General features: G+C 34.8%; 1 protein-coding gene across 1 annotated transcript in view; it reads right to left on the minus strand.

Annotated features, from left to right (window-relative positions):
* Positions 1 to 3,496: 3,496 nt before the first annotated feature.
* The window catches only part of SNTG1 (syntrophin gamma 1), a 337,973-nt gene continuing 320,619 nt past the window's right edge, over positions 3,497 to 20,850 (minus strand). Inside the window, exons 17-18 of the mRNA XM_085313521.1 lie at positions 13,091 to 13,201; positions 3,497 to 4,295 (exon numbers count right to left, since the gene is read on the minus strand). Coding sequence (XP_085169647.1) covers positions 4,137 to 4,295; positions 13,091 to 13,201 — 270 coding nt within the window. The 3' untranslated portion in view covers positions 3,497 to 4,136. The remainder of the gene's footprint in view (positions 4,296 to 13,090; positions 13,202 to 20,850) is intronic.

A 20,850-nucleotide genomic window follows, 5' to 3' on the forward strand; every position in this document is an offset into this window, starting at 1 on the left:
TAAACTAAATCATATTTAATGTAATAGGCTGAAGTAGCTATAACTATCTCCCCATGTGTTTAACTGCACCTTTTGAGATGTCAAAGCACACAAAGTAAATAAACAAATGTATTTCTGTGGGATCAAGGTCTAATTTTGAATGGAATATTTTTGATTAATCTACTATATTACATTCTTATGAATTCTTCTTTGAGTAGGCAAAAACTTAAAATTAGGAACYTGATTTTCAAAAATAGCCTACTTACAACAGGTTTGTCTCCAAAAACTTCACTTTCCAATTAATTAACTGAATAAAATAACTGACATTCAAAAAAATCCCAATTTTTATTTTAAAAGTAGCTTTCATGYTACTGGAATACAAAGTTCTTTTGAAAATTTGTAACTGTATTTTTAAACAGATGTAGGAAGTGAAACACATAACTCATTCACTGGTGAAATCCAGAATAACATGTCTTCAAATTTGTAACACCTTTTTGACAAAATTATGCTACCACGATAGCCTAGYTTATAGTTAGTCCTGTGAAGGTCAGATCATCTAAAATTTCCATCATAAAACAAAATAAATTAAATTAAATAAACCCAAACATAYTTAGTTATATTTAAGAGTGCATATTTTTGGTATGCTATTTAACATGATTTCAATAGGCACAGTAATATATGTATAAAGATTTTTTTTTAATAAACTTATTTAAGGATTAATATCATGGCATAAAGAGAACAAATTACATTTTATTTTATGGGTTGATTAATGGGTTTATTTTATTTTGGCTGGTTTGTGTTTTTTGGTTAAATACTTTATTCCGTTTGTTTACAGACTTTCAGCAGAAGATGATAGATCATTATAATTGTGTTTATCTTCATAATCACGGCCGTGTCAGCTTAAAAAATAAGTGTATTCATTATTTGTTATATAGGAGAGACTGCAATGTAAAGCCTGCTTTTTGACATATGTATATGAAGTCCATTATGCTTTAAATTGGACTCTCCTATACATATTTAAATGAAAAATATAGCCATTTAATATGTCTGTAAATTATACTTCACTATGTCAGGATTATCTATAACATAAAATTTGCCCTCCTTGGTTCATGACTGAGTTTCCTACCAACCTCCTCTACAAGGGCAAGTTTGGATGGCAGAGTCACCTCTGAATAGTCTATGAGTTCAGCACACAAAAYTCTGCTGTATTAACAAACCCACACAGAGCTGCAGCCAGGGCTATGACATTATACACTCTCACAACATCACTTTAATCTTCTTGAGACTAAAAGTATTGATTAAGCCCCATCAGTTTTACTCTTGGAAATACAGTGGTTAAAAAAAAAAAAAAAAAAAAAAAAAAGAGAGAGAGAGAGAAATAAAGAAAAAAGAAACAAATCACAGCACCAATTTACAGGCTACTCTCTCTTAAATATTCTGCACTTAACACTCAGTAAAAAAAAATCTCATTGATGTATACAGCAGTTCTATAGACAGAGTATGTGCCAGGGATCTCTAGCATATCCTGCTGGAGTCCAGGGCCCACAAAATCATTTGATTAGTTCAGTTCTGAGAAAAGTGCAATTCATTTAATTGTTCGCTTCTATATCATGCAATCCCTCAGTCTACAGCAGTTTGCAATGGCATAATTTCTGCTGTTTCAGGAAAATGCTACATTCAGATTTAAGCACATTGAAGAACGCYCCTTAAAACAACTTTCAGTTTCGGTGGTACAGTTGTGCACACGGTATGAACTGGGGTCACCGAAGCCCAAAATATTCAGCTGACCACTGTTTAGTTTTAGATTCTGCTATTACCAGGAGYGTGTTTATTTAGGTGTTAACACACAGCGATAGCCGAACGCCAGACGCTGAAAGGAYGGAGGCGATTTGGGAGCACGGAGGAGGAGAACTGCTGTTAACAGATACTCCTCTCTTCAGCGTTGTCATGGCTGTGTCACAGTTTGCGTTTCCAGTAGATGCTTTCCCGACAAGGAAAATGTCTGAGYTACCATCTTGAGACCGTTGCAGTTTTAGATCCACAACATCTGGGGTTTACGCTCTCTCAGGAACAAACCCTCGCTCCCACCGACAGCCGTGGCAGTCTTGCACGGAATCCGCAGGGCAGGATTCGACCCCCTTATTTACGGCGGATTCACATGAACACACACGCRCCACACAGCACTGACGCTGAAAGCGCTGGACTGCGATGGCGCGACAGCTCTTAAGGGCTGCACTACGATGCCTCTGGATTTAGCATTGAAACGACTTGGGCAACTGTGTAACCCAGTTAGTTAATTTTTAATGACGCAAAACTTGGCAGTGTACTCAGGCATCACGAGAAGCAAGCACCTACTGAAAGTCATTTGAAAAAGATAAAGAGTTCCCAGAAAATATATTTTCCGATTATTTGAACCTTAGGATCAGCTATAATTCAAGGCCACAAGACTGCCACAAGGACAGTCTCTCGCACACGTCAACCCGCATACTTCTAATGCAAAGCAAGCGGGCAAAGGCATGCTTTGTCCCTGCAGTCCTTTCCTCTTTTGTCCCTGCCATACTTTCTGAATTGTGCCCACTCGGAAAAAGCTTTCCTCTGCATTTGTCTAAGAGGTTATAATTCTTTAAATATATAGAAGGGGATGTGAGAGATTTAGTCTTTCTGCTACACTGGGCAGATTGTATCCATAAGCCTAACCTGCTATGTGCTTTTATAACAAGCCAAAGGAAAAATGGTAAAGTTTTCAGAACCCTCCCAAAGTACTATTTAAAACATTATGCACATGCTGAAGTTGCACCAACTGCTCTTCCTGTATTTTTTTTTTAATTTCTCTTGCGCTGTCTTTGAAAAAAAAACACCTCTTGCATTCTGTTTCAGCTATATCACACGTATGCTCCCAACATTTTGCTGTCTCCACTACTGTATTAGCATAAAATTAAATTATCTTGCAAAATGATATTCAAATAAAGTTGTTAGTTTAAAATCTACAACTCTCTCAGATTTCATCATTAAATGGGATTCTTGAACTAGTATGGATAATATGTGTTCCAAAGTGATGTAAAATTTTAACTATGCAAAGACATTATGCATTCTGTCACCAATTCTATCTTTACAAGTTATTTAATTTGTTCCTGTCTTTTACTAACAATATAAAAAAAGAAATTATTAAGAATTCAAAGGGTGGAATCATTTTTCAAGCACAATATTGAATGTCTATTTTGCTGAGAGCCTGAGTGGAATAGAGCTTCTATTTATGATGTGAAATCAAAATTATACATGGAAACAATGTGTTATGTGGATGTGTTTGCAACAAATCCAAAAATTAAAACTCATAAACAGAGACTACTAGATTTACAGAATTTAATTCTCTACAAAATAAAAAAGGAGGAAGGAAATAATGGACATGATATGTTACACACCTGTACTTAATTTATATTTAAAATTAAATTCATATCACATCTATTTTTGCATGAAGAAGAGGGACTTATTCATGGATTTTTTTTAATGTGTCAGTTCAATATGGCTATATCTTTGTTATTGTTGCTGTTAGAATAAAAGAACAAAATAAAAAACAGTAGCATGACTCCATGTACAGACACAAGTATGGATTTACAACAGTGCTTAAAGTGCTTTCTTATTTGAGGAGATACTTACACAAACGCTTTTTCATGCTCGTCTCCTTGTCACCATGTACTATATGCTTGTTGCTTGCTTTTATGCCATTTATAATATAGTGGTAGGGTATTAAGTTCATACTCAGGGTTTAGTATATTGTCATATAAAAACATCTGAAAACAGGAAAATGAYAATTCTATTTGTGTATTATTACAGCAATTTGAAAATTTTATTAAATACCGAAGTGCTTCACTGTGTCATTTACTCTTTTGCTTCCAATGTTGCTTAAAGCACTATGTAAGTACAAATCATACTAAAAGCATATCCATCCTATTTTGGGGTTTTGGCTAGGAGTATTTACTGGTGTCTTGCAGAACAGAGATTATTTTATGATCCCATGTGACCATTTATCTGCTGATACTGCAACATGTCTTGCCTCCAAAGACTGGTTTCCATGTGCACAGTTCACCAAAAGTCTAAATCTCATGAATATATACATTGTTATGTCTTGTTGTTAAGTGGCAGTGCTGGAACGTGAGATGTCAAGTAGTATACTTTAATTTGCCAGTACCAGAAGTTGTGGGAGCAGCAGAAGCTGTGGCTTGACTGCCTACGAACAAGGGGTCCAAACAAGCCACTTTGGCTGCAAAGAATGAGTGGATACAGTGAAGGACTGCAAACAGGTTGGAAAACTCCAGCTCCTGGAAGTGAAAGCAAAGAGGTTAAACATGAAACWAAAAAATACATCACTAAAGTAATCCCATAACATGAATAGTGATTCGAACAGAATCAATTTTAATAGATTGATATACTTCTGCTAATCTGCCTGATAATTCTCCATTATAGGAACGTAGACATTGAGCTATGCCCACTCAATAAATAGTTGTATGAAGGCTAATATAAACAAAGTTCTGAGTTAAATGCCTCCACAGAAATAACATCTGATGAAGGGGCAGGAAAATGAATACCACATTTTTCCCCGTCACATGTAGTCACATTGTCATATAGAAAGGGAATCCTATATCATATTAGTCTACCTATCTTTGGGCTACTACTGTTTATCCAGCATCTCTGAAAAGATCAGCAATGTTGAGTTCCAGGTTACATTTATCTGTCATGTCATTCCACACTCATATCTATTATCTCACCTGTTCTGACTCTTTAGTTAAAAAAAATGACATATTTTTCAACCAAGGCATATACTATCACATAATGATATTCTAGCCCATTTTTCAATGAGAGACTTACTGTTATCAGACCAAAAATAGGAACAGACTTTGAGGTTTAAAACTATTAGCAATACTAAACAAATCTATTTTTGTTTTCCTTTAATATACATTTCTTGATAGCTCTTTTTATCTGATCAATTAGGTCACAAGGACTATAGTMATTTTTAAGTTTTGTTCAGCATCATTTTTTGATGTTGGGCATTTAATTAATAAACACCTGCTGCACTTGAAAGCTGAGGTACATGAATACATACATGTGGTGGGTGGCAGTGCAGATTGCTGTCTTTGCTGCATTTATTCATTGCCTACAATTATTTTGTATTGTAAAATTAAGACAGTAACAGCCTATCTGTGATGCATTCTATTTGTCTTTCTGTCCAGTGGTGGTATTTCTAGGTTATCTAATAGTATGAGTTTTACTTGTTTGTTTACAAAATAATCATAAAATTGTAAATTCAACAAAAATTGCTGAATTACTCTAGATGATCTTAACTCTCATTTTTCTGTCTCTTGAGGTTTCCTGGAAGGTATCACTTTAAGTAACTCCTGGAGACGTTCATAAATCATTTACATGCAAGTGCAAACAACTGCTTGAAAGCAAAAGGTTACATGTGGAAGATGTTCTTCAATGCAGCAAACGGGTGGAGTTTCATGCAACTTATTACAGTCTCAGCAGATGTTCTTTGGACATGCTCAAAATTTAATTTTTAATTGCCCAAAAGCTTCTTAAACTCCTCTAACTACCAATTTTCAAGAAAGAAGATAAGGCTTATGCCAACTTTCACATATCTGCTATCTGTATCTATATGAAAAAAATTTGTTTAGAGATGCTTTCATTTTTAAACACTGGGAGAAGTGTATTTTTACAACTACACCAGAGGGGCTTTCTTCCCCTCCTAAAATTTCAAAATAAGAAAATGTATCATAGATAGGAAAATAATGGAAATTCACAGACGAGAAAATAAGAAATTATGGAAGCTATTTCATAACGAAAACTATTAGTTATTGAAATTAATGCATTTTTCAGCTAACCCTTTTTATTAATATTAGTTATCTTTTGGGGAATATAAAAAATAAGGCTGAAGCTTTAGGATGAGCAAATAAATATTTAGTGGAACACAAATATTTGTGATATCCATTATGCATGTATTACATGCAGAATGATTGTATTTTCCCCCTTGTCTCAGCAGAACAAGCTGATTAAAAGTAACACTGTGGCTTTAGAATTGTTCAAGTCAATTAAGTAATCTTACTAGCTGGAAGTTCTTATGTACATCCTAATTATGGTTACTGGACACTGAATTTTCATAGTGAATTAGTACAATTATTATTATTACCTGTTATTACAGGTGTTTCTGCAACAGTAACACATTGGGAAGATCCATTGCTCAATGGACCTTCAATAAAAATGTGTAAGGCAATAGAATATCCTCTAAAGACTCTACTGATTTACTATTATTAATAGTAACGATGTAAAGAGGAGCACTGAGAAACGAGCATATGCTAGATTTGTGTTTGCCATGAAACTGTATTCCTATTTCAATATCGACATGCGTATACTACGTGTACTGAATGAAACAGGGGACTCACTTTGTAATTAGAAACTGATTTTAACTCAGTATACACATTCAAAGAGATTCAAATAAAGGCTCCAAGTAATGTCAGCCTATTTAAGAACAGTTTTTTTTCCTCCTTTGTCACTCTGCTCACTAGCTAATCAAAATAACCAAATTCTGTGAAGTAGGTTAAAAAAGCTGATGATTTGCATCCTGACTGTGCAAGGCAGAAGTCTTGATGCCCTTGTAAATCATATCAGCTTCACCAGAAGTGGAGGTGCACCAAAAGAGAGAAAAGTGGCATTACAACATATGGCCACACACTGCTGCAAGCACCGTTCACGTTGTAACTGGAAATGAAAGTAACATGGAACACGAGCAGACTGATCGGCGTGCGCTGGGCACGGGCAGGCCTGATTAATGACCGCAGCCGACCTCGCGCGAGCCTGACTGATGGGAATGCAACCCATCAGGAACCGCACTTTCCTACGGGAGCTTACTGAACACATACGGGTTCCTGTTCATGGCTGCTGAGAGACAATGTCGGTGCTTCTGTGCAGAWCGTGCACGTTTAACCCCCCCAGGTCTGCGCTACGGCCAGCAGACGGAGGAGAACCCACGCGCYTTTGTGCACGCCTAGCCGGCCTCGATTGCGTTGATATGTCATTAATCAGCCGCTTGTCTGAATACGCTTTTATCAACCAGGGTGCTGCATATTGCAAACCCCACATCAAACTGAGTTTCAAAGMAATGGACAATCCCTGAAAAACCTGAAGAAATTACAAGGTCAAGACATTAAGATTGCTACTTGTAGGGGAAAAGCTGATGTGAATGCACAGAATGAGAAGAAATGCAAACTTAAACCCCTTCTATTTGTCCATGCATAAGTACACAATTTACTATTATTCCAATTTCCAGACTGTTGTCTGTGCACATGACCTAAGACTCTTCTCTTCTAAGGATATCTGTGTTCCCTCTAGTCTTTCTAACCTATCCCTTGACCAAACTTCTTTCACCCAACATTGCTGTCATTGCGCTAGATGTTCCAACACTATTAATCTGAACACTCACTGTTTGCTAAGGAAAACAAAAGTCAGAAAAAGTTGTGAGAGAAAGAACAAACAGAGGAGAGAAGTCATTGTGCATATTCTGAAGCGTATGGGATTTACAGTAACGTTCCACAAAAAAAAAAAAAAAAAAAAAAAAAAAAAAAAGAAAAAGAGAAAAAAAAAAAAAAAAAAAAAAAAAAAAAAACAGATGAGAGTGATCCAGATCAAAAAAGTAAATTATTATTGCATGATATTAACGATATAACTGTGTAAATTATATATCTATAAATTCAAGTATTCATGATATTGTCAGAAAAAATATTTTCTTTCATCCACATATAAACCACTGATATGCAAAGACATCTGCYGTTTCATCAGAGTTGGCACTATCACAGTGTCTAGATATTAGCATTGCATCAGACCGGGAAAATCTGATTTTCAGATTCAAATCTAAAATTTGAATCACACACTTACGCAGTTCAGAAATCTAAACTGACTGCTGTCACTGCAATTGAGCCATCAATCTTTACAAAACCTAAGGATGTATACCTAAAACCCATTTAAAGCTGATATTCTCTAATTCAAAGAGTACTGTGAAGTTCACAGAAAAAAAACCTCCAGGCTAAAAAAAAAAAAAAGTATTAAATTAAAATTATATTTCAGAGAAAGTACTTCAGTCTGGAAAAATGGTGCAAGCATAGATCAGGATCCTGTGTAACAAACTAGAAAGTGGACATTTTGTACAACAGTAACTCAGACTATTTGTCTTATTTTAGATTAGATTTTGGGACAAGATAATTTCAAGTACAAATTAAGTGCCACTGCATTTGTATTAATACTAAATCCTTTAAAGTTACATCTCTTCCTTTGCTGATAAACCTGTTTTGTTCCCTATGTTCAAATGGCCAAAAGTATGACTAGACCTTCACCCTGATGTACTGATTTAAGTATTTACCTCCATTTTGTAACGCTCAGCCTAGGGGGTCAGCTAGTCTGTGAAGGAAAGCTGGTCTGATGTAGCACAGCTTTGTGACCTTGSCTGAGTTTTGCTAGGAAAATTGTTAAGCTGTGAAAATGCCCTGAAAGTTCAGAAAGGCAAAAACAYAGACAGAAGTCTATTTTTAACTATCCTTTGACCATGTAAAACAAACCATGCTTTGTTTTGCAGTRCATAAATATAAGTACATTCTTTTGCTCAGTACAATTATGTATGTTCACCGCTTTTCTAATTTACTAGGCACCAGATCCTCTTCATTCTAATGAGACACCAAAACTTTTAGTTCACAGAAATTATTTATTTGTGCATTTTCTTACAAAATTCAAAAGGAAATTGCATGCAAGAAGAAAACCTGTAGTGATTTCATACATATACTGCGAGGTTTGGGGGCCTATCTGCATTAAAATAGAATCTCTTGTAAAATGAAGATACTCTGCATTTTTGTTAGAAAAGAATCAAAACAGTTTCCATTGCAGTGGTCCAACACTTAGCCTGCTATAACTGAAGAGTACAGGACCCTCTGCGTTTAATACGATCCTGAGATTGTATTACCTTCTGGAAGCTGCTGTGATGCTGGAGAGACATTAGTGGATCGTTAAACTTTAGTTAAATATGTAGGTAAATAGACAGCAAGATCCATAAATTAATCCCTTTCTGTCTTATAAAAGAGGAATAAGCTCTGCCCTCCTGTCTTTCTTTATTTTCCACCCAAACCTAACAGTACAGTAAGGGTGAAGCAAAGGGTTGGAACCTCTAAGGGGTATCAGTAATTAATGTTGCCCCAGAGTGTTTTTCTCCTCCGAAATCACTTAGGCTTTGCCTTAGAGTCTTTCAAAGTTAGGTGGTTGYATCCAGGCACCCTGCCATGGACCCACTGGTGTTATCTATGGTAATTAATGTTCAGATTTTTAAGCGTAGAATTGAAGTTTATAAAGAAACACATAATTACTCATAGAGAGGCCAAAAAAAAAAGCATTAATACAAAGCTTCTTTAGAAAAATAAGCAGAGTTTTCAGAATATCTGAGAGAATAAGGCAAATGTTTAATTACGTTAAGTAACTTAAATGAAAAGTAGCATACCTGCTAAAGCTGTAACTAAATCTATAACATATTGTGTATCTCAAAGCATGCCACTTTGAATTTGGCTAAGTAAGTCAGCCATGAAGYGCACTGTTAAAATCTTTGGCAGCATTATATAAATGTGAATTCTGTGAAGGAATTTCTATCACTACTTAGGAACATAAACTCTGTTGGTAACTCTACTTTTCCAAAACTACATAAAAAACAAGGCTGACTTTTCTGATGAATGAATGTGGTTCTACATCTTCTGTCAAAAAGTATTTTTCTTTAATTCTTCTAACATTCATACCGGTAGCTCTGTATATTCCACTAGAATACAGGGGAGATGTTGGACAAGCATGAAGATGGTATGGCTAACATTTAAAATRTCATTGCATAGTTATTTAATTTTTCATAGGTAATGCCCACCTACAGCTTTGAATGTATTCATAGAACATTAACAACTTTATCCAGATTTGGGATCAAAATGYAATAGCTAATCACATTGACATTCTTCATTCTCCAGATGATAAAAAACGTTCTAAGCCTAAAGGATATTCTCGCACAAATAAAGCATACCACAGTCACACATCTCAGGGATAGCATCACAAGATACCAAAGATAGCAGTGCTGCACACAAAGGAAGAAGAGAAGCATTTGGATCTTGATGAGATAATTTGTATCTTTACAGGAAGGAAGCATACAATGAAACTAACATCAATTTTTTWAAAAAAATTAAAATCTGTGACTGGGCCATTTCACATTTGCAGAGTGTAACTGAATTATTGTGCATCAAATACATTAACACATCCTGTTAGTGTTATAGCTGCAACTCAGAGAGAGGTGAAAACAGGCCTGGGAGACAAGAAGAACACAAGTCTCAAATCATGCATGCATACCCCATAGCATGTTATGCATAAAGCATGTTATTGTTAATGATGAAGGGCAAAAGGTAACCTCACTACTAATTATATTAAGCTGTAGCATAGTTATCTTCCTCCTTACTGCTGGGGAACGCAACAGTGAAGAGCCCTTATAAGTTGGGCAATGGCTTCTTAGATTTTGGAGTTGTTTTCAGGTTGTGAGCTCTCATTTCAATATATTCTGATTATGCTCCATATAACATAGCTGGGAGAGCCAGGAAAATTATCTTTAACTAAAAGGTGTTACCTTATACAACCCCTTAAGACAGTGGCACACCAAGCTGTACAGTTTGCATTTAACAGGTGATCAGAGCTATGGCTATGAATATTCATCACAGCCTTTAGCGGATGTTTTAGAAAATCTCCATCATCTAATTCAAAAGAAGCCTGCTTACAGTACGCATGAAATCTGACTTTACAAGCATTTCTGAAAATTTGATTAACATTTCTTCATGACTAGAGGGTTCCAAAAATACCAATGTCTCCAGGTATCTGACATTAGTAATGTCCAAAAATATGAAGTCTAGGTTGTACCACCTCCTCTCATGCTTAAGAGTACTTTAAATACATGAAAGGCTCAGTGGATGCTGATGAAGCTTACTCAAAGAATTTTAAAGTGACTGAAGGTGAAAAAATATGACCTCAAAATCTTTACACTCATTTTACAGCCAAGCTTATCTATATTTCTTAGATTAAGCAACATATGACATATATAAACAATCTGGAATAGATAAAAGTGCTCACTAGAAGTGCTGCAGCATCTTCCAAAGTCAACATAATGTGACATTCTTTGGTCATTTTCTGATCCATATGCTTCAATCAAGAAGAAAATGAAAAAAGCAACAATTTTTTATTTTGAATTTGCTCAATAAGAAAGTATGAACCCATAACAAAGAGGAGCAACTGCAGAATGGGAGAGCACATTAATCTCGATGCTAATAAGTTTGTATAACTTCTGCCTGCATAAGATGAAGGTACAATTTCTACCTCATTAAAAGCTAAAAGAAATCTCTTAGAAATAAAGTTCTATTCAGTGTGAGTGAGAATAACAATAGGTACCGTGAACCTACAAGGATATCTCAAAAGCATTGCAGATTTAAATTAAAAATAATTAAAAACAAAAGATGAAAACTCTAGTATTTCTTCAAAATATAGATTTTGTACTATRCATCGTGTTTAACATATTAAAATAGGTTTAATTTTACTGAAAATAGAAGCATTGTCTCATTCTCGGAGTTCTAAGAAAATATTRCATCATTAACTCATAAAATCTTATATTTACATAATGACAATAGGAGACAGATAACACAAAAGTCATGATGAATTTCATCTTGCWACTGTACTTAGGAGCATGATAAAAGTTTCCAATTATTTACTTAAAAGAAAATCATCCTCATGACATTAGATTGTCAAGCTATAGTGTCTTATTAGGAAAGAAAAAATTGTGTACAACAATTTTTAAAGGAAGAAATAAGAAATTATTTATCTTGAGAGGTAGTAAAACATGAAAGTATTGAAAACTACCTTCCACCACTCATCACTGCTGTTGATTTAATGGGAACTTTTACATACTTTTAATGTACTGATATAAAATTAAAAATCAAATAAATAGCTGTTAGGTAGAAAAATATTACTAAACATAAAGGGATATGTAGAAAGGAAAAATAGCTGATTAATGTTCATTAACTATTTTTATCTCACAGCTTCCCCAATTCAACACATTTTATTTAACCTACTTTATCATGCTGATAACACCTGAGTATTATGATATAAAGGCACATAGCCCTTTTAGCAACAATTTAATAAACCATTCCTTTTTTGCTTTGAGAACCCTACTGTTACTACATTTATCCAGCAACTTTGTCTCTGACACAGACAAGAAAATTAAAATAGMAAATGCTTCATCAAAAGTGAGGCTTAAAGATGGCCAAGAAAAAACATTTAAGTTTACACAAACTTTGAGATCCTAGTGAAAAAGACCTAAGATTCAGACTCTAAGGTAGTTTCACTTATCAAAAGTCTGAGGAGATCAATTTTCCTCACAAACACTGGGACAGTTAACGCCCTATTCTCAAGAGATGTCAGTCAAACTAGTCATAAACCTCTCAGCGTGACTTTTTTCAGAAATTAATTATCGAATCAAAAGCACAACTGAAAATAATCCTTTTCTAATTTTAAATTTGACACAGACACAAAGCTTCAGTGACAAGTAAGGGGATCAGTGCTTATTTCAYATCTTTTTACTCTAAGAAATAAAAATAGGTTTCAAACTCTCACTGTTTTCTGTCCACATGTAGACTTAAGGATATATTTTGCATTGGTTCTTTTGCATCTAGGAAGACTACGAATGCAGGGTAAAAGAGAGGAGATTCAAACTCCTAGCCATTTTATCAAAGGGAGAAAAAAAGTGACTTGGCAAACACGCATAAAACCACACACAGTGAGTCTTTTTGTCTGTTTGTTTACTTTAAAAACACTTTAACCTATCAAAAATCTGAAAAAAAATCAATTCCATTGTGCAACAATTCAGTCAGTTTTCCTTGACAGTTAATTCTCTGACTCCACACATTAATTTAAAAGTTTTCGGTAATTTAATTTGATTTACTTCTCCTTTTTCTACCAGCTTGGATAACTGTTTTTAATGCATATTGACTAAAACGTACAAAGAATGTATTGTTTTTACCTTTGCTTCAATTTGCTTAGTATCTAGGTTTTGGAACAAAAATTTGATTTTGCTCTTCCCATCATCTGAAGAACCTTTGAGCTGGGAAAACTTGTACCTCCAAAGTACAGCCTAGAGGAAACAAAACATACACAATCAAGTCAGCATAGTTATTATGGAAAACTATATTAGAAAAAGTGGATCTCCTTTCACAGGACTTTTTAATCCCCATATGGTGCATAATTAAACCAATTATGTGCTATCCTATCCCTCTCATCGCATGGATGTATTACACTTTGACAGTGTCTGATTCAGATCAGTCAGAATACCTTTGTGAAACATACTCTGAAATACCTTTAATTCCATTTAACCCTGATCAAATATACAAAAAAGATGGTCAGTAAATTTGTCATGCCCCAAAATAAGGATTTTTTCACTGCAGATCTATGGATTCTGAAGTGCTAATTTGTCACAGAAGTCCCCTCTTTTTATTTCCATAGGAATAAAAAAATCTAGTTGTATTTACATTAAGGGCATATAAAATTTGAAGTAAATATATATTTTAAAGTGATAAAATAATAGAAAGAAATCCTATAATAAGAACTCATTTTGAGYTTACTTAAGAAAGATCTAATTGAGAATTTGAGAAGATCATTAATTCTAAATATATTAGTGGCCATTCAAGTCAATATATTATGAATCACATTGTGTCTCTGAAGAAAAGACTGATGGCTCCACAGAATAAACATACAATTAATAAAATATTCAACAGGCTAGAGCAAAGGTTTCTATGTTTGTTATATCTAATGTAAATGGATATAGACAAACTACATTTTAAATTCCGCTCTGACTTTAGGAGAAAAGAGCTATTTTTTTCTTGTAAGTAGTTGCAGTATCACTGAAAGATATCTTTTCTCCCACAGGTATATTTGAAGYAATAGAATTTTTCATTGGGATTTCAGTGATATTTCACATAATTATACAGTCATTCTCATTCATACTATGCTGCTACTTTGAGAAGATATTAATTTCACGGGYGTCGGACAACATAAAAACTTGAGGCAGGGCAGGAAGTGCTGTTCCATTTTTTTTGTCTAATGATCTGTAAATGAATTCGTCTCAGTAGTTCATCTGTGCCCTTTGACTATATGGTTAACAATTTAGGATCTAGTTGAAATTAAACAGAATTCGAAAGAGGTGAAATTCTCAACTTTCACAAACCCACGCAGGTCCCTTTGCTTCAGGATGTCTTGATTTCTCTTACTAATGGGTTGACAAAATCTTTTACTTGCACCAAGCTAAATAAAGTTATCTATGTTTGTAACTGTCTTAGTAACTTAAAGAGGAAAAGAAAGGACAGTATCTTAACTGTGCATTAATACAAATGAAAGAAYTGAATATGACAAATGCAGCCCTTTACCTCGGCATTATTGACATGAAAGTTTGTAACTRTATATAACAAAAAAATCTGTATCCTGATCAAAAAAATAAAATTCTAAGCTCTTCATCACTTTCATTCTTTGTGTTTAAGTAACAGGTAAGCTCCTATCTACCATAAACMGAATTAAGAACATTATTTTAGACATTTAGAGGAATTTGCCTATTTATCATATTTGTTGGAAAAACTGCTGTCCTGAGTACACCAATCTGTGCTACAGAAAATAGAATAGCTTCTCCCATCTTTAAGTGTGTGCAATTCTTTTCACTTTTTTGGATCAATTACATTTACTTATGTCCTGTAGATAATGAGTTAAATAAAACAAARCCAAACAAGCCAGCCTACCATTCAGGTGACTGTACTGCTTACCCACATTGTAATCACCTTTTTTRCAGGTCCATGTAACTTGTAACTTAACAAAGCTCATCAGAAACTCACGATCATTGCCTTTTTGCAGGAAGGGCAAATCTACTTAAGCACGCCATCTACCCTTTGAAAAATGTAAAGGGCAATGACGGTCTCCTTATCTCAGAACAACAACCACAGAAATGTGCTATCACCTCTCTCTTCTCAACATTTGAACTATTGTGCATGCTGAGAAGTCACAATGTATGGAGAGGCCAGGGGTTAGGGTCTAAGATGGACAGGCAAAGTCCCAGGGTACCTGGCTCTATTCCCAATTAGATTACGTCTTTGTGCAGACGAAGGATGCACGGAACTGCAGTAATTTTGCACTGCTCTCATAGCTTTGCCCCTTGTTTCATTCTTAGTGAATAGAGAATGATAGTCACATACAATCGCAGAAACGATTCAGGAACACTCTTCAGTTTATGCATAACATCGGGATCGGAGATGCCTGCCTAGCAATGGCACTTACCAAGTACATCGCAAAATCAGGCCTATAGTGTGGAGGGGAAAAATCCTTCCTGAGACTATACCCAACAAGATAGCACTTTTTCCATCAAAGTAACAAAATGAGAGTTCAACAGGATACTTAGTAGAGATTATTATATCCTCTTCATCTACAGCGTAAGGAATAAAAATGCCATTGATAATTTAAGAAATTACTTCCAAATGTAAGTACTATCTGTTTCCTTTGAGTGGTCTTCAACAAATTGCACACATTTTTCTCATAAATGTCCACATGAAGAAGAGCTCTATTTGCAAAAGTAAGTGAGGGGAAAATGTGGTGAGCTGTAAGTTATTAAATCAGGATTACAAAGTGTTATGAACGCCCAAACTTGTCGTCCCAGCTACTTCTTTTGTAGCAAGGAAAGAATTTCTGAAGGACAATTGCTCCCACAGGATTTGAACTGGGATGAATACTGATTCACTCTGGATTCAGAAGTACTCTGTGGTGATCACTGGCAACAACTACTATTGAAGATCACTATCTCACTGTCACCTACAAAGGAAACCTAACGACTAGCTTAAACCAGGCATCCAAAGTCTGGATAGCTAAAGTTAGGTGAGTCAGTTAAGCATATGCCCAGTAACAATCAGCTGATTCCATGTCTGCTGCCTAAGAAGGTGAAGCGCTGTGTCTAGCCAGAACCACACTTATGTAGTAGATACACCCAATGATGCAGAATGCTGTGACTTGGCAATTAGATTACTCTTTGAAAATACAGTATTTTGGGATTCCCTGYGTTACTTCACTTTCTGTTTTCATTTCATCATTCAGAGGTGTGCAGCTACAGCAGTGACATAGTCACATCAGATGCAGTGTTTCACCTGCTGCTACGTTTCACGGTTCCCAGTTTTGGTGTCACAGTGCTCAGTGTGCTCACTTTTTTGAATTCTGACGTTAAAGGCTAATTCTCCTGTATTTAAAAAATAAGCACCACTGGGGATTTTGGTCACCATTGTGAACACCATTGCCAAATCCAGGTGCAGGATTTTTCCATGCTTTTGAGCATTATAATTCCTCAGACTGTTTGTTGGATGTTTGCCTCAGAGCAAGAGTTAAAATACGTTGATATAAATTTGTACAAGAATATGTAATTTTACTTCTGAGCCATAAGTACATTTGCAAAAAATGCTGGCTTGCACATAAAATGGCAAAAAATTTAAATGCATCATATAAATTATTCCTAAATCAGTTTTTATGAATTATTTGTAGTAGAAGTACTTACTGCTCTGCAGATTCAATGTTACCGAACTGAACACTCTAATATGTTCTGGTAGGGCTTCTTTTAGTTAATAAAAATAGCCTATTCCCTTCAAGTGCTTTCTTTGTATAATCTTCAATAATTGTGCTTAACTTACATAATTGAGCATAATTTACAGGATTGTGTATGCAATTTGTAGGAAGCAATATGTTTTGGCCCTAGAATAGACTTGACAGGCGGACTAGGTGGCTTTTTTTTTTTTTTTTTTTTTTTAAGTACAAATTTCAACCAAATTCAGAAATATTCTGTGGTGAATATTCTGTGACAACAGCTACTAGTGAGGATCCTGAGACACTTCTCACTTCTCAAATCCAGGTGTGCAGCCTTCTCATTCCTTGACGGAAGATCAAGATGCAAACTCAGTGTGCGCTACCTGTCTGTGTGCTTTGGCTCCTTTAGAAAGCGGAATCCCAGTGTGTGAATATAGACAGAACAGCAAGTCCTCTGATTTAGAAACTGGGGACTGAGATTATTCAGTATATTTAAAATATCATCAGCTTCACAGTTCACATATATATGTCCACATAATGCACACATCTATTAAAGAAAACCTGACACAGTTAATCCATGTATTGAGAAATGCACACTAAGAAGATAATATCATTGGACAAACAAGGTATATATCATGCATCAAACAAGGTATTTGTCATGCATAAGATAGAAAACAAACAAGATAAATCTTTTCTAGTTATTATTCATAGATCACTTAGGTTACAATTTACATGATCTATCATTTGATGAAATTAACTTCAAAGAATACAAGAACTCAAGGTAAATAAAGGAACAAAGCAGACTGCTGACAGATATAAGACTTAGACTGAAATGGCGTTACATTATCGTAATAAGGATTCTTTTCCTTTGACATATCTGGGACAAAGATTCTACACCAAAACATTTTAAGGGGAAATATGTTATTTATAAGTAATCACCTAGGTCTTATTTATTGTTGACCTTATAACCAACTCCTGCTAGAGTTATTTTGTTAAAATTACCCCAAGGTTGTTCTCTGCCTATGTATGTTTATTTTATAAATACTACATCAATGCAATATAAAGTGGAACATAGAAGAAAAGCTATTGACTTCAGCATCTATAACACTTTACAAAAATGAAGGAAATTATATCATTGTTTCTCAGCATTGGTGCTAAATCTAGAACACATATTCTGCAATAGACCTTAGAAAATATTTTCATGCTCAAAGCATATGGCAGTTTACTGCTCACTGCTCATTTCGTATTCGTGCACTAAACTATGTAAACTTTTGATGAGGTATTGATTTTTCTGATAGTACAACGAAAAGAAAGTTATTTCCCATCCTTATTACAGTATCAGAGAAATAAGGAATGTATCATAATTATCTCAGTATAGGGTATAAGTTAGCAAGGCTGGTTATGGTTTTAGGTCAAAAAGGTTGACTTACTTGGAATAAAAACTGATTTTTTTAAAAAAGAAACCCTCAGAATAATTAGGTCTGTCTGTGTTTTTACTTACCATACTCCAAGAAATACACATAGAATATGAATGTCARCTTATGAGTGGCCCCATGATAGCTATATGATTTAGGCAGGATGTATAGACTTTTTGATACTAGGAATACGTTTTGCCAATACGAGCACCTGCAACTAGAAGGGAATGAATTTGCGCCCCATTCAACAGCTTCAGTAAGGAACCAGCTTCATATTTATTACCGAAGTGTCTTGCCACTTCTATATTGGCTTATGCACTGCACATCAATTCTGTTCTTTGAAAAAGACTGCGTACACTTACTGAACTTGTGAAAAAGTGCTTGCACCATATACAGCAACTGCATCACTTCATCTACCAGTGCTCGTAAGCAAATACAGATTTTCTACGTACTGTGCACTGACATATATCATGCAGCTTTTATTATGCAAAAGAAATTAGTTCGGTCTTCAGCGGGATACTTGGAGGAAAAAATTGAAAGAGTCTGTCAGCATTTTATGATTGGACAGTTACAGCTCAGATTGGCTGTAAATGGTAGAGTAAATAAAGCAACAAGCTATATTAAAGGAAGAATGCCAGAGGTTGCTCTCCAAATATTTGCTTCAACAAAACACTTCCTTGCCTTTTTCTTCACAGCCTCGAAATGCTGTAGCTGTCCTTTTTCATCACTGCCTTTTTCTTCTGGATATTTTAACTGATTAAATTATGTTTCTGTTCACCTTTTGAAGGCAAATTTTATATTTAAAGTGTTATAGAATTCTACACTTCAGTGGACAACTCTCAAGCTGTTTGTTGTCTAACTAAAATAAGTGATACTGCACATAAGTCAAACTACATCAAAGGCAGATCTATATGCCCTGAGGGTCCTTATTTTCAAAAATGAAAGTAATTGGGTCTTTGGGCACCTGGGACACACCTTCATTTGGCAGTTTGTCTCATATCTAATTGAGAAAGATTGCATTCTCGTAAAGTGACATTTTGTCCGTACTAGTAGCAGCAGTATGGAACCAAATAGAATAAAAATCTTGTTTGTGCACAGTTCTGTCGTGCTACCAGTCTCTGGAGAGGGTCTTACTACAGAAGAATTACGGCCCAGGGCAATTTTTTTTGTCAACTGCTGTGGCTTATAACTGTAAAAGGAAGACGGGGAGGACACAGACTATAAAGGAAAAGATGAGACATAGGCGAAAAGCAAGAAAGGTCAGTCCCAATGATACTGTCGATTACTGAAGTTACATTGAATGTTAAAAGATTACAGTTTGTTTGCTTAGTATTGATGGATAGGCCACCAAAATTTGCTTGTTTCTAGCCACAGAACATAAGATTGTCCAAACAGTGGTTGGCTGCTTATATTAAAGTTATAGTAGCCACTTGTTCAGCATTTAAATTTCTAGGTAGGGATAAATATTTGTTCAGAAGAATTACATTATTAAACCACCACCACGAAGGGAGTCTTATTTTCTTCTGTTCTGCATTACCAAGCTTAGGATTTAAAGATTATTTTTTACATGCTGTGCATTTTCATATGCAGTAGATATATTGGCTGAATGAAGAGACAGACATTCCAACATGTGTCCTTAGAAAAGGTGGAGTTTGTTCCAAAAGAAATTCAGAGAAAATCTGTTCTGTACTACTTAGGACCTTCTTGTTATGAATAAAAAAAATTAATTATATTTGCAGTGCGATTTACTGTTTACAATTTACTCTTTTTTTTTGATAAATTGTGCAATTTGTCTGTTGGAAAACAGATGACTGGTACATTGTGCTTTATTGATATGTACCTCATGGGCAATTTTAGAGCCTTTTGTTATTTTATTCTAGCATCACCACATGATTCAGCAGCACTTAAATTTATTATAAGTCCTCTAAAGGAATGATTTCTTTTTCTTCTGAAAAACATATATTTAGGCCACTTTAATGAGCAGTAAATGTGATGGAGTGCAGACATAGCATTTTGCAGGTAAGTATATTACAGTAAACAAGGCAACAAGCCACACAGGGTTGCATGGCTTTTGTCTAGAAAGTGTGAGCATGAGGAGAGAGATGTTTCCCCTCTATAAAAACTTTCATGAGCACTCCTACTGAATTTAGTTTTAGAATATTTGTGAAATTTTGTCTAGCATGATGGAAAAAAATATTAGCTTGAAATGAAAGAAAGGAAAAAAATAACGTTTAACTTCAGTTTATAAGCGATTATTCACTATAAATAATACAGAGTTCACCATCAGATCTGTAGCAATTAAGAAAGACTACAAGACCATGAATGCAGCTGAGTATAAAATACAAGTTGACTGAACACTTACTGAAGCCCTCACTGCATCAAAATATAGGAGAGGAATTCTTTGGTGTTTTCAGGAACTAGTACTTGATCTTTGTGAAAAAAAAAAGGATTCCTGTGTTCTGGGAAGCATTAAAATGTCACTTTTTTTTTTTAAAAATCAAAAATAAAAGTTAAAAGCTGAATGTGAAAGATAGGAGCTAGTAATCGATGCAAGGGAATAATTAAAAAAAAAGTTTAAGAAACTACAAATTTGTGTAAGAAACACTAATCTAAACCCCATAGAAGGCACATAACATGTCTAATTTAACACACCTCATCTTTCTTGACTAATCTGGTCACATAACTGTATATATACTGAGTTTATACTTTCAAAATTTTTGTATAATTATGATACAAAAAGGATGATATAAGATAGATAGTATACCAG

The sequence above is a fragment of the Rhea americana genome, unplaced genomic scaffold (assembly GCF_003343005.1).
Source record: "Rhea americana isolate MKP2758 unplaced genomic scaffold, rheAme1 scaffold_39, whole genome shotgun sequence".
Classification (NCBI taxonomy): domain Eukaryota; kingdom Metazoa; phylum Chordata; class Aves; order Rheiformes; family Rheidae; genus Rhea; species Rhea americana.